General features: G+C 47.9%; 1 protein-coding gene across 8 annotated transcripts in view; it reads right to left on the reverse strand.

Annotated features, from left to right (window-relative positions):
• Positions 1 to 4,190: 4,190 nt before the first annotated feature.
• The window catches only part of c2cd5 (C2 calcium dependent domain containing 5), a 28,915-nt gene continuing 18,210 nt past the window's right edge, over positions 4,191 to 14,895 (reverse strand). Inside the window, exons 16-30 of one of the 8 annotated variants that reach the window (XM_079743571.1) lie at positions 14,435 to 14,599; positions 13,825 to 13,869; positions 13,198 to 13,338; positions 11,726 to 11,789; positions 11,320 to 11,381; positions 11,130 to 11,228; positions 10,473 to 10,562; positions 10,260 to 10,338; positions 9,739 to 9,834; positions 9,563 to 9,631; positions 8,961 to 8,993; positions 8,536 to 8,607; positions 6,441 to 6,643; positions 5,874 to 6,020; positions 4,191 to 5,680 (exon numbers count right to left, since the gene is read on the reverse strand). In XM_079743571.1, the coding sequence (XP_079599697.1) occupies positions 5,564 to 5,680; positions 5,874 to 6,020; positions 6,441 to 6,643; positions 8,536 to 8,607; positions 8,961 to 8,993; positions 9,563 to 9,631; positions 9,739 to 9,834; positions 10,260 to 10,338; positions 10,473 to 10,562; positions 11,130 to 11,228; positions 11,320 to 11,381; positions 11,726 to 11,789; positions 13,198 to 13,338; positions 13,825 to 13,869; positions 14,435 to 14,599 (1,482 nt within the window). In that variant the 3' untranslated portion in view covers positions 4,191 to 5,563. Of the gene's footprint in view, positions 5,681 to 5,873; positions 6,021 to 6,440; positions 6,644 to 8,505; positions 8,638 to 8,960; positions 8,994 to 9,562; positions 9,632 to 9,738; positions 9,835 to 10,259; positions 10,339 to 10,472; positions 10,563 to 11,129; positions 11,229 to 11,319; positions 11,382 to 11,725; positions 11,790 to 13,197; positions 13,339 to 13,824; positions 13,870 to 14,434; positions 14,600 to 14,895 lie in introns of all 8 variants that reach the window. The other 7 variants (XM_079743569.1, XM_079743568.1, XM_079743570.1 and 4 more) reach the window with 7 other exon arrangements.

The following is a 14,895-nucleotide window of genomic DNA, read 5'->3' on the forward strand; positions in this document are numbered from 1 at the left end:
TGGAAGCTTTGGCTGGAGGAATTCATATACATGGAGCCACGTGACCAGAAGACACGCAGAAACCGGATTATGCTCATGGTCCATGTTTGTTTTTTTTTTGTTGTTATGGTTAAAGTAAACTCCCCCAAAAACAAATCAAATACATCTTATTTCATAACGGCCTTATTTATTTTAGTGCAACTACACGTCTTTCCCCCACAGAAGCATAGCCCAGGAGAAACATGTGTGTTTATTAATGTGGGTTTGCAAAGTTACACATACACTTTCAGAACAATGCATTATTATTATTTTTATAAAATATATAATTTATACCTTTTAATATACATATATTTTTCATTCATTCTATCTATTTCAATAAGTTTGTTCACATAAGTCTAAATACGTATTTATTTGTTTTTCCTTCAGTTGCGTTGCCTCCAGCGCGATAATATATATATTAGAACCCTTATCCAATCAGATTATTTCCATGCGCTGTCTCCGGGTAAAAGAAAATCCAGACGAGGCCTTCAGAATCCTGAGAGATGGTTGTTTGGCGCCATCAGGAGGAAAACAAAAGAAATTACAACTAGCCAGCAGCGAAATTATATTGATCATTAGGTTCGATTTTTTTTTAGATTAGATTCATTTTAATTACAATGGATGACAGAGAAGAAGGAGTGGATATTGTGGCCGACTTGTTGAAAAAGTCTTTTTCGAGAAGGATTTTCTCAGAAAAGCTAGAAATTGTGAAACAGGGACGACCAACACCGCAGCCAGCTGCTCTGACGCAGCCGGGCAAAGGATTTGTGCGGCACTTTCAATCCAGCAACTACGAGAGGTATAGTTGGCTGACAGCGTCAAGTGGTCATTGTAATCTGTATTGCTGGCAATGCTTGCTATTCGCAACGGATCGATGTGGTGTTTGGAGCCACGGTGGGTTTTCCAACCTGAGTTGTCTTACAAAGGCGGCATTGAGACACCAAAGTACGGCGGGCCACTTGCACGCAACAGTCTTGTTGAAGACGTTCGGAGACACCAGAGTGGATTTTCAACTGAATGAGCAAGTAAGAAGGGAAACAGAGCTCCACAACGAAATCGTGAGGGAAAATCGGAAAATATTCAAGAAACTAATCGATTGTGTCATCTTTTTGGGGAAACAAGAGCTGTCATTCGGGGACACGATGATAGCAAGGACTCCGCAAATAGGGGTAACTACGTGGAGCTTATTTCCTTTCTGGCCGAACACGACAAGGACTTGCATTACCACCTATCAACGAACAAGGTGTTCACTGGCACTTCAGGCAAAAACAAAACGACCTGATAAGTGCCATTGCCGAAGTGATGGGAGAGGAGATCCAACGGGAAATAAACAAAGCGCCCTTTGTCGCGGTCATGGTGGACGAAACCGCTGATGTGAGAGTAACAGCCCAGATGTCACTTGTGCTCCGCTGTGTGACGGACGCCGGCGTCAAGGAGAGGTCTGTCAGCTTTACTGATGGGTCGGGCGGCGAGCGGGCTGATGACATTGCGGCCCTTATCATCCGTTTCCTCGAGGAGCACCAATGTCTGGATACAGTTGTGGCACAGTGCTATGATGGCGCTGCCGTGATGGCATCAGGCATAAATGGGGTGCAGGCTAAAGTTAAAGAGAGGGCTCCTACGGCGTTGTTCATTCACTGCTATGCGCACCGTCTCAATTTGGTTCTGACCCAAGGTGCATCCAAGCTCAGAGAATGCAGGATCTTTTTCGCACATCTCAGTGGCCTCTCTGCGTTTTTTTTCAGATCCTCAAAACGCTGCCAGCGGCGTCTCCCTCGTGTGGCTCCAACAAGATGGCAACACAACTCTCGATTGGTCAACAGTCTTTGAGAAGAGAGTTGCTCTTAAGGAGCTATTTGGTCAGATAGTGCAGCATCACGAGGATTCTGTTCGCTGTGCAGACTAATTCAACGCACACCTCGATGATTTAGAGTTTGTGTTTTTGCTTTCCACTTTTCAAGGGAGTATTCGGATGTGCTGTTTGGAATACTGCAAAATAAATCGCTGGATGTACAGTTTTTTCCTGGCGAGAGTGGACGAGTTCTGTGACACCAATGAGAAGGAGAGAGGGCGATTTGACGAGAGCTGTGTTAGTGTTCGTGAAACCGGCGCACCAACCCCACGAAGAGGCGGAGCGCAGGGGGACATCCGCGCAGGTATCAGCAACTTCACGGCGACATTGTGGACAACATCCTTGCCCAGCTACGGAATCGCTTTAAAGATCATGAGAAATTAATGTTCCTCTCCCTCCTCGACCCTCAGCAGTTCCAGGCATACAGGGACAGATTCCCGGATCCGGCCTTTTCCGGCCTAACGCAGAGCCACGCCACTCTCTTCGACCTGCCCCGACTTAAAACAGAACTGAGAGTGATGTATGCCCTGACCGACTTTGAAGGGAAAAGCCCTCCTGGCTTTCCTTCAGCAGAACGATCTGTGCGGGAGCATGCGTCAACTTTACGCACTGGCATGTTTGGCGGTGACCATCCCGGTGTCTACTGGATCTGTGGAGCGGACATTTTCAGCCCTGAAACGCATCAAAACCTATGTCAGGAACACGACGGGCAGGCTCGACTGTCGGCACTGGCACCCATGGCAATTGAAAAGGTTCTTGTTTCGGAACTGAAACGCACGGATGTACTTTACAGTCGTGTCATCGAAGTTTTCACAAAGAGGGACAGGAGGATGGACTTTGTCTTAATCAGCTGGTAGGATACATGTTTCATGTTGTTTTACTTTACTCGGTCCTGCACTATGAGTGGCATTGAAGGGGCTTTGTATATAATAGTGGTAGTTTTAGTGTAAAATGCACTTTGGTTGATTTGTAAAGCCTATATTAATATTCTTTTGGTTGAAAAAAAATACCTGTGTTCGTTAAAGTGACATGTGATTGTTGTGAATTTGGTTCTTGTTTATTTGGTAGTAGCATTGACTTAGAGTTGGCCTATATGATGTAATTTAGTGATGCAGCATCTTGTCATAATATAGGCCTAGGCCTATTTGATTCAACATGTTTAAATGACTCATGATTGTATTACAAGGTTGTATTATATTATTATATTGTATATGTTTTATAAAATGTTACTTTTGTGATGTGTGGGCCTATAAGTAGTCAGTGGTCAGAGTTTAACCTGTTGGGGCGCTGTTACTTTATTTGCCTGCTGGATGAACTGTAACAAATAAGCAGTAGAATAATGACAGAAAACAGTACAGTACAGCACTCATAATTGTTCCACAAAGATATGTCACATTTGCATTTTCTGCAAATGTATTTTATGGTTATGAATTTATTGCAAAAGTCCTCTAAATCAAGCACAGGTTCTAGGAAAGAAGCACGTTCTTTACACCGTTTTTACTAAATGACGGAAGATTTTTGGCTGCATTCATGGACAGTCGGAAATTGTAGAATCTGACGAATATTACGTATTTTCAGCTTCTGACTAGAGTAGGCTACGTGCGTTTTGTTGTGGTTGTTTTGGCCTAAAAAAACAAAAAACATTCTTCAAGCCCTTTCAGTTGTCAGGGTTATATTGGGTGGTTACATCAACATGAAAATAACCCTGACGTCATTATTAAGTCATTAGAAAAGCGGTTTAATTCAGGATGATTGCATTGAAGGCCCCTTGAAAATCATTGAGTTTTTCTTTACTTTTGGTCGAACTTCGTATAACTTCATCCTATGTCACTGTTTGTGGAGATCAAAACAAGCTGGAATTCATCCTTAAGTGCTCATTCAAATAAGCGTTGGATACATACAGTAAAATCAAGATTCCATTGCTCGCCTAAATCCATGTGAGGAAAATACTCCTGATGCTCCAATTTAAAAAGAAAATGCCTTAGTTTTCCACTAGGCTTTCTCAATCACCTGCGTCATATGAAGTTCAACCACAGGGAGAGAAAAATACAATAATTTAGATTATCACATTTTATAACGTCATTATTATAGTGCTGTAAAATAACGTCAGACCAGAATTAAACCCTCATGTCACACCATTTCTCTCTCTGAATAGTGTACAATAGAGGTTGTGGTGCATACACCATTATTGCATTTTAAATGTAAGTGTTTTAAATAAATAAATACATTTGGTCGTACTTTTGGTTAACATGTAAGATCTAAAAGTAAGATAGATGAAGAAAGATGAAATCTGGTATTCAAATGAGTTTATTGTGCAAGACTTGAGAGGCAACCAAGCTGAATCATGGTGAAGTGATTCTGCATGGTGCTAAACACAAAGCAATCTATGTACATTCAAGTTTCAAACACAAATTGAATTGTAACTGCTTTAACATCAATCAAGTGCACCGGCATTCCCGACACAATATGAGTCAAAATATCAGGACCTAGTTGCACATGCAAAATGAGCAGTCAGTTTACCAATGTAATTTCTTCTTACAAAAATACTATACTTTTTTTTAATCACATAAAATATGTATTGCGCCACATAGACTAGATTATATTAGGCTATTGACTGTATATATATATGTTTTCCAGCATCAGACAATATTAACAATTGGCTAGTTCAGTAGTATAGAGATGTTGTGTTTCAGTAAAAAAAGAAGAGATTTTGGACCGATTTGTACACTAACAGTTGGAGTTTGTGTGGCTAAACATTGCGACAAACAGCTCCACGTTGTTCAACAAAAGTGAAACACAGTTAAAATCAACAAGTGGTCGGCATCCTCTAAAGTATATTCTCATAATGAATCTATTGTACAATGAATTATTTATAATTCTGAAATATTATCTAAAGGCATTGAGTTTATTATATGGATGAGTCTGTGTCACTTGAACCCACTCAAACGCTTCCCAGACTTGAACAAATGGAGGCATCTATGTGATACTACTTAAGCAGGCTGTACCAAACACACACAAAGTAAAAGCTATTTGACAAAGAACACAACATGGTAGATTGGCTGGTAAAATTGGCTGGTATATGATGTCAAATCAGTCATGTGATGGACGCTTTGCCCACAAGGGGGCATGTTTGGATGTTTAGTACAAGTGGTACTCCAGGTAAACAAGCATCTTCAGAGACCAGTCTTAGTTCAATGTCATACAGTTGTGAGTTACCAATATTCTAGAACAAGTTAGTAGAGTTCCATTAGCAATGGGATTTATTTTGTGTTAATACTCTTGAACAGAGCAGGCAGGTAAAAATCTGAAATGAGTCCTCCATGACAGACCCATTAAGTCCCTTTATAGTACGGCGAGCGACAGCGGCGTGCGTTGGGGATGAAACCACTGAACAAAGGAAGCTGCCCCAGAGCGCCCCCAGTGGCGGACACAAAAAACACAAGCCCTCAAAACCAAAAGGCTTTCAACTGTGTGGATGGATATAGGCCAGATATTTTACTACCCATTGTCGACTGAAGCCCAAGACGTTCACCTCAGGAGCACATACAAATGTTTTAACAAAAAAAAGTTAAAGAAAAGAAGCAGAGACAAAGAGCGTTGCCCTGGCCTTCGGAAGTTGAGTTGAGCGACGAATCCCTTGTGTTTGGACGGAGGGAAAGGTTGCCTGTCCTTTTGGGGGGGTTCTGAGGGGATTCAAGTAGGCCCGTCCGTCCCGCTGCAGGACGTGTTGATCAGAGTGGGCGTGGCCTCTTGGTCCGTGTCTCGGACGAAGACGACCGCGTCGCCGCTCACGTTGATGAGACACTGAGCCTGGGAGGACGGGGACACGATAGAGGACCACGAGATGAGCCTCGCTGATCTCAGCGGTCAGAAGAGTGTGTGGGTGAGTAAGAGTGAGTGATCGAGTGAGTGAGTGAGCGAGTGAGCGAGTGATCGAGTGAGTGAGTGAGTGAGTGTGCGAGTGAGAGTGTCCGTGCGTGAGTGTGCGTGCGTGAGTAAGTACCTGGTTCTTGTTGGGATTCTCCATGAACACACACTCCTTCATGCTGTAGGAGACCACGGCGTTGCCTCCTAGGGCGGCGACATGCGCACGCACCATCGCAAACACCTCCGCTATGAACGTGTGGAGAAAGCCACTCACACCGCCCTCCTGATGAGCACACACACACACACACACACACACACACTTCAGTACATGCTTGGGAATACAATCACATCATGATCAGATCGTCCATGTAGCCACTCCCTCAGATCCTCCTCCTCCGTGCACCTGTCTGTCCCCTCTGCCCGTCTCACCACCATGGGGCGCGGAGCATTCAGCCGCTCGCTCCCCGTCTCTTGACTTCAGTACCACCCCAACTCAGAACATGGATTCATTCCCCCTATTCAGATCACAACTCAGAACACATCTGTTCAGATCTGCCTATTCCACCTGATGCCAATCACTATATCGTCATTATAATTAATTTCTCATTGTTCTTTCTTTCTAATGACTTTTGTGTACCTCTGTACGGTTATTCTTATTCTTCTTATTATAATGATTATAGATGCCGCCCCCCCCCCCCCGTACCTCCCGTAGCGAGGTGGTCTCGCGGATGAAGAACATGTTGATGATGCCCAGGTACTTGATGAGCCGCGTGCCGGGCAGGAAGGAGAGGGGCGTCATCTTCACCACGGTGACCGCTGTGGCACCCCCGCCGCTGGAGGAGCGAGTGGAGCGCAGCGAGCGGGAGCGCCCCTCCGGCAGGGGGCTGCAGCGCTCCGAGGACGAGACTGCACAGGGAACGCCGAGAGGGGGGAGGGGCGGGAGACACCGGCAGAGAGGCGGGGGGGAGAGAGAGAGGGAGGGGGGGAGAGAGAGAGGGGCGGGGGGGGGGAGGGGGAGAGAGAGAGGGGGGGAGAGAGAGGGAGGGGGGGAGAGAGAGGGAAAGGGGCAGGGGGGGAGAGAGAGGGCAGAGGGGGGAGGGAGAGAGGGGCAGAGGGGGGAGAGAGAAAGAGGGGCGGGGGGGAGAGAGAGAGAGGCAGAGGGGGGAGAGAGAGAGAGGGGCGGGGGGGAGAGGGAAAGGGGCAGGGGGGGAGAGAGAGGGCAGGGGGGAGAGAGAGAGGGGCAGAGGGGGGAGAGAGAGAGACGGGCGGGGGGAGAGAGGGAGGGGGGAGAGAGAGAGGGGCGGGGGGGGAGAGGGAGAGAGAGAGGGGGGGAGAGAGAGGAGGGGGGGAGAGAGAGGGAAAGGGGCAGGGGGAGAGAGAGAGGGCAGGGGGGAGAGAGAGAGGGAGGGGGGAGAGAGAGAGGGGCAGGGGGGGAGAGAGAGGGAAAGGGGCAGGGGGGGAGAGAGAGGGAAAGGGGCAGGGGGGGAGAGAGAGGGAAAGGGGCAGGGGGGGAGAGAGAGGGCAGGGGGGAGAGAGAGGGGCAGAGAGAGGGAGAGAGAGAGAGAGGGAGAGAGAGAGGCAGGGGGAGAGAGAGGCAGAGAGAGGGAGAGAGAGAGAGAGGCAGGGGGAGAGAGAGGGGCGGGGGGGAGAGAGAGAGGCAGGAAGGGAGAGAGAGGGAGGGAAAAAATATTAAAATAAAAAAACGGCAAAGAGACAGAAGGAAAGTTTGCAAGAGAGAAAAGCCAGGTGGGAGTATGAAACATGTAGAATGGATATTGTCGTATAGTTGACGTAAACATTGTGTGCTAGTTCTTTGCAGGGGTCCGCTGAGCGTGTGCATGTGACCGTGGAGACCACAACCACGTGCATGTAAACAACAACAACAATGTGCACGAGCCTCGTCTTGAAAACAACAGCGGGCGACAGAGTGGTAGCGGTGTGGTAGCAACACGCACGCACACACACACACACAGCCCAAAGTGCCATGCATTCAGAGCGGCAGGAGGGGGACGGACACACAGTCACACAGTCTGCAGACAGACAGACAGACCTGGGCACAGCTGCGCGGTGTGTTTACATGTGTGTGTGGCCTGTCTGCAGTGCGGTGCATGGCTGGATGTTTACAGATAGGAGGAGAGGAGAGGAGAGGGGGAGGCTGGAGAGATGGAAATGGGGAAGGGGACAGCTGTGGTCTGAGCACGTGAATCAGAGCGAGAGTGTGAAAGATGCCTTCTACTGCCGTGTTTCCTCTTCTACTGCACAGAGGAGGAGAGGGCTGCTTGTGTCCGTACTAAGACTAAGTGAGCGCTTAGTCATCCATCGTTGACCACTAATATCTACCCTAGACCGGGGCCCATTTCAGAGAGCGTTTAAGTTGGTTTAAGTCCCAAATGGAGGAGGGTGAAAGGAGAGAAGCCAGGTTCCCTACAGTGGATTTATTTTAAATTAATTACAGAGTGAATGCACTTATACCTGGTGAGGTCACATCGCACACTCTACACTAGCCAATAGGAGTCCCCCTGAGGGGCGGGGCTTCAGCTTTCACACTCTAGCCAATAATAAGCCGGCGCTTGATTTAGAGTGCTCCGCCCCCCAGGGGCATGCGGGGAGGGCTGTGTGAGAACTTGCATGTGTGTGTGCGCCTGTACCTATGTGTGTGTGTGTGTGTGTGTGTGTGTGTGTGTGTGTGTGTGTGTGTGTGTAATTGTGAGTGCGCCGAGAGTGCGTGTCAGAGGTACGAGGTACTGCGTCGGTATAAGAATGATCACCAGAGTGTGCTAGCGACTGAGGCCTCCTACTTGTCTTAACTGATCCTCGTCTTATGGTGTGAGCTTTCAGCCTAATCAGCTCTAGCCAGGTGCTGCATCTGTCTGCAAAGGAACCGTAATCAACCGAGGTAGCTGGAGAGAACACACACACACACACACACACAAACCACCACAGGCATTCACATGTTCCACCCAAAAAACAACAAACAGAAAACAACACCACACACACACACACACACACACACACACACACACACACAGGACAACAAACATACAAACAAACAAACAACGACAACAAAAACAAAAGAAAAACAATATAAGAGGATGATAGGTTTGGGTACAGCGGGTAACCTGTCCCACAGACCAGAGGATGAAATCAAAACAGAGCAGTGTCGTTGTCATGGGAGCAGGAGGAGAGTTGTGTCAGAGGGGGGTGGGGGGGACAAACGGCTTACCTCTGGACGGACCGCTGGCGTGCTCTGGGACACCTGGAGACACACACCAGGTGGTAGGTTATAGCTGCGCACTGCGGAGGCTGCCCCTGTCTCACTGCGTCTATCACTGTCTCCGTCTGTCTCTCTGCCCGTCAGTCTCTCTTCCTGTCTGTCTCTCTATGTTAATCCGTCTCCCGCTCTCTCCTTCCCTCCCTGTATCTCTCTCCGTCTGTCGCTGTCTCCGTCTGTCTCTCTGCCCGTCTGTCTCTCTATCCGTCGGTGTCTGTCCCTCTCCGTCTGCCTCCCTCTCCGTCTGTCTGTCTCTCTACATGCGTCTCCCTCAAGGTCCAACATTTTGGATTAGAATTTGAGCGAGCGCGCGAGAGAGAGATCTGGGGTTTCTAGCTCGCTAAAGGCTTGGGTTGGCCTGGGGGATGTGGCCCCATTCTAACACAAACCCTTCCCTCTGGATTAGGAGGCGGAGACACCAGGAGTCATGTGCAGACACCAGAGCGCCTACGCCGCCCTACGCCGGGGACGCTGGACCCGCGTGAGCTAGACCCCGCCGCACAGAGTTCTACCGGCACTGGGGTGGGCTACAGCCGCTAGCGGTGGGGCTTTACCTGGAGAGGACACCATCAACAGGTGGTTTTTGTGGAGCTTTGCGGCCGGGGTGAGTAAAGAGCCCGTACCTGGGGGCGTCGTGAGGGGGGGGACAGGGGCGGGCAGTTAGTGAAACATGGGAGGGCGTGGAGCAGGGGGGGGGGGGGCGGGCCTAAGAGAGCTGAGGGAGGGGTACCTGTGAATTTGGCTGTCAGGTTGCTGATGGCGACGGAGGCGGACTCGGCGCAGAGCTCCATGGGAAACTGCAGCTGGTCCTCAATCTCGCCCCCTCCTGGCGGGAGGGAGAAGGCCACTTTATTTATTAAGCACTTTTCATACACGAGGCAGACTCAAAGTGCTTCACAGAGAATCATTGTCATGAAATAAAATAATAGATGAGTAAAAGGAAACATAGGCAAAGTTACAAAATGTATAAAATATATAGAAAATAAAAGGCAAAGCTAAAAAAAAAAAGCATTTTAGAAAGTGCAATGTATTAAAGATCAGATAATATCTCTCTGGTATCAGAACAACAGTCTCTCTGGTATCGGATACTTCACATTCATACAGCGTTTGTTCATTGCTTTGGCAGAAAGAGGACCAGAATGGCAACGGAATGAGATGTAGGAGACACACACACATCTTCCGGTCACGTCCTATACTGTCCATTTGGAATACGGTCTCTCTGTTTGAAGCACGGCGGCATTTGATACAGACCTTTGAAAACGGCCCTGTCTCCTAGCTTCTCTTGGACCGGTTCCTTATCGAAACTCATGGCGACCGCCGTTACTGCCACCTAGTGGGGAAGTTGGGACAGGCAGACAGAACACGTCACACTCCGTGACGATCATCCTCGGCCTGGGTGATGAACGATCAAATGAATCAAGGATATCGATGGACGTCCAACACAAGCGAGGAAAGGAGTGCTACCTGTATGAGTTCGTCCTCTGGCACGGCGACGGTGAAGTTGACATGACACAGACAGCAGGGGATCATGGAGCGCAGCTTGAAGTACAGACTCTGAAACACAACGACAACACACACAGACTCCTGGTTAGTAACAGCAGGGCTGCTGCCACGGCCAGGAGCAGCACGTGCTGGGCGTAGGGCAACGAGGGCCGGAGGGGCGGCCATACTGCCTCGCGATCACCATCTTAGGGATGATGTATATTAACACCAAGCACAGACAAGATATAATAAGACTGCTCAAAATAAGAAAATGAATGAAAAAATGAATAGAATTGTATAATATTAGGATAATAACCATATAATGATGCATAATGGATTTAAGTATTTATACTAAGATTTGCTACATTTCGTTTTTATACTTTAGTAGCAACCACAAAGCAATAACATAGGGCCAGCATCCCACCCCAAGGAGAGACTGCCTGGGGTACATCCCAGGCTTGTTGGTTCAATCCCTTGGATCCCAAAGGGAAATCACTGGGAATACTTGAGCAAGATAAACTCAAGTAGAAATATAGGAATAAAGTTTATAGCTCTATATAACTATACAAAAGGACATTACATCTGACCCCCATGAAAAGTGGACGGTTTAGTTTATTGTTCACCGGGGAGATGAGTTACCTTTAGCAGATTTTCACACATGTCAGTGAAGATCTTGTTGAGGCTTTGGTTGGTGAGATTGGCGTTGCTCAACCGTAAGACCCTCACTGACGTAAACATCTGGGAGGAGAAACAAACACATTGGAGGGATGGACATCAGCAAGGCTGCAGAAGAGGTCGGGGATAAAAGGAGGGAGTACTGGGGTAGAACCTGTAGTCCGGAGGTCCAGTTGTACACCCCAGGCATCACCTCCGTGTTACAGCTGTAGAAGCCTGCAGCCGACAGAACAGCAGAGAGTGAGAGCAGGGTTGCACTTTTGCACTATTTTCTATGCACTTTTATATTATATTTTATATATAATATTTATATACCATTTTTTTGTGACCATTTTTATAGCAACACCTCATTAAGGGATGTCTGTTTTTAAATTACTATTATTGATTATTTATTCAGGTTTAAGTAATTTGCACAAACGACAAAAAAGTGATTACCCCTTTTTAATTTCACTATGTTAAATGTTATTTTTGTCAACTTTGACTTGACTTTGACTTTGACTTTGCGAGGAAGGACACCCTGTTAGGGAGGGGAACATTACCCAGAAGGCAGAGCTACGTACCGGCTGGAGGAGGGGCATCAGTCAGGAGGGAGTGGATATCCTCCACCGCGTCGGTGTCGTCGATCTGCAGGAACACAAATTCACTGTTCAACACGTGTTGTTGTGCTGTTGGTTTGTGTGACAGCTGTGCTTGTAGAACGCCGGTCTGGCTAATCAACACAAAGGGCTCCGTTCCACTCTCCTTTCCCAAAGGATCGGAGCAATGTTGAATTGGGACGGCTGAGCCAATCACGATCGCTATCTGTGGCAATATGGCGGTGTGATCAGCCGTAATTATAGTCACACGGGGGCTTGTCCTGAAAAGAGTTCAGGCTGTATGGTATGTCTAATGACGTAGTCGAATAACGGCTAAAACACTGTGGCCCCTAAGACGATTAAGCGGTGGCAGCTTACGCAGATGACAATAGGAAAAGCGGGAAGGACAGCTGTCAAGGAAAACATCTGTTGGTTTCGATGTGGAGTCGAAACGCTAGAGAAGGACTATTGGAGCGAAGCCAACCCCCACCTCCACCCCCAATACCAACACAACCCCCAACACTAACACCACCTCCACCCCCACCCCCAATACCAACACAACCCCCAACACCACCCCCAATACTAACACCACCACCACCTCCAATACCAACACAACCCCCAACACCACCCCCAATACTAACACCACCTCCACCCCCAATACCAACACAACCCCCAACACCACCCCCAATACTAACACCACCACCAACCCCAATACCAACACAACCCCCAATACTAACACCACCACCACCTCCACCCCCAATACCAATACCAACACAACCCCCAACACCACCACCAATACTAACACCACCACCACCTCCAATACCAACACAACCCCCAACACCACCCCCAATACTAACACCACCACCACCCCCAATACCAACACAACCCCCAATACTAACACCACCACCACCTCCAATACCAACACAACCCCCAATACTAACACCACCACCACCTCCACCCCCAATACCAATACCAACACAACCCCCAACACCACCACCAATACTAACACCACCACCACCCCCAATACCAACACAACCCCCAACACCACCCCCAATACTAACACCACCACCACCCCCAATACCAACACAACCCCGAACACCACCCCCAATAATAACACCACCTCCACCCCCAATACCAACACAACCACCAACACCACCCCCAATACTAACACCACCTCCACCCCCAATACCATCACAACCCCCAAAACCACCCCCAATACTAACACCACCTCCACCCCCAATACCAACACAACCCCCAACACCACCCCCAATACTAACACCACCTCCACCCCCAATACCATCACAACCCCCAACACCACCCCCAATACTAACACCACCTCCACCCCCAATACCATCACAACCCCCAACACCACCCCCAATACTAACACCACCTCCACCCCCAATACCAACCAATACCAATTCCTCCACCACCACCCCACCCCCAGCAGCAGAACACACCTCCAGGACAAAGGCGTCCTTCTTGCCGTGGGAGAGATCCAGCTCAGAGAGTTCGTCCGAGCTCTCCGATTGAGAGCGGAAGAGCCTGGAGCGCTGCTTGGGTTCGGGGATAGGCGAGCCTGCGGCCTCCTCGCTCAGCTCCTGGGTTAGGTCAAGAAGAAGGGCCGAGGCCGAGCGGAGTTGGCCATTACTGAAACTACACCCTTGAAAAACCAAAGCAATAAAACACCAACATGTGCATCACACCTTTTGTTGAGACTGAAAAGTAGCAAGATGGATGTGTTAATATTTCACCACTCACAGTCGACGACACAATCAACCACATCGTCAGCCACAAACCAGCAACTGTTAACGGTGTGCGCATGGATCTGGAAGGGTAAGGGTGGAACCAAAGACACGTATGGGTGTGAAGCGGGAGAGGTTTGGTCAGGTTTGTGAGCCCCAGCTAGTCCAGTTACATCCAGGATGGCCGCTCTTAGAGAGAGGATTCTGGGGCGTGCACTCCTCGCTCCACAGTGGTTATAAAAATAAAAATAAGGTGTAGGTGGTGACAACTGGGGTTAAAAGAGGTGAAGTATCGGCCATGCGTAGATGTGTCTCACAGCTGAAACTGGGCATGCTCAGTACCATGTTTATGCCGTGGAACACCTCTGGGTCCAAGGCAAATAATTTCTTTAATGATCAGGGAGAGACAAGAGGGATAGGTTTTCACCATGTTGCAGAGTCAAAAAAACATGAACACGTTCTGATAATAACCTATTAAGACACCTATTTAGAGCAGGAAGACGTTCTACACAATAAAACTGGCATGTACCTTAATGAAAAATTAATCTGCTGCATTAATTGCCAAAGGACTTTGTACCCCAGCAAACTGTGGGCGACCCCATTGTTGGCTTATCGTTCAACCGTTATAGATACAAAAGGCTCTTGGCATTGGTTTCCTTATCAAGATGCACAGGGTCAATTTGGGATTGTTTGCTCAGCAGCCAAAGCAGCTATGGTCAGATGAGAACATTTGCGGCAATTATTTGCCTACATACAGAAAACAGGTCAGACCCCTTCTCCATGCCATACCAGATATGTCAATGGGCTCTATGTTAACAAAAGGTTATGGATATAGTGCAAAACTGTCAGATATCTTCATAGACCTGCAGGTCAATAAACACAAAAAATGATGGGAGGCTTGAACGCAGTAACTTGTGCAGCCATAGTGTCCTGGCCTGTTTGTTTGCCTCACCGGCGGGTTGATGTGGTACATCTCTTTGTTCTTGGCCATGGCGTCGTTGATCCGCTTCTGAATGCTCAGGACGTGCTGCTCGTTACTGAGGTCCCCTGAGGCCTTCCCCGCGATCTGGATCCCTCCCGGCGTCGGCAGTGCGCTCAGGTACACCCCTGTGGCCGACTGACACCCACACAGACACATTAGCACCAGGACAACAAATGACTCAACAGCACTGCTGTACACACAAACTAGAACCAGGTTAGGGCTGGTCGATTAATCTAATTCAGATCGAGATTTCGATTTTAGCGTCAAACCATCACAAAACTAATATAATCAAGTTGTTGTTTTTTTCTCATTAAATGTTTTATAGAAATTGTAGAAAAGCTGTATACATATCTGTATATTTCTTTGGATTTGAACATTTATTTTTGACCATTTCGTGTATTTTTTTAAGGCGAGTTTCAAAGTTCTCAGTT

This window comes from Pollachius pollachius, assembly GCF_949987615.1.
Source record: "Pollachius pollachius genome assembly, chromosome: 9".
Classification (NCBI taxonomy): domain Eukaryota; kingdom Metazoa; phylum Chordata; class Actinopteri; order Gadiformes; family Gadidae; genus Pollachius; species Pollachius pollachius.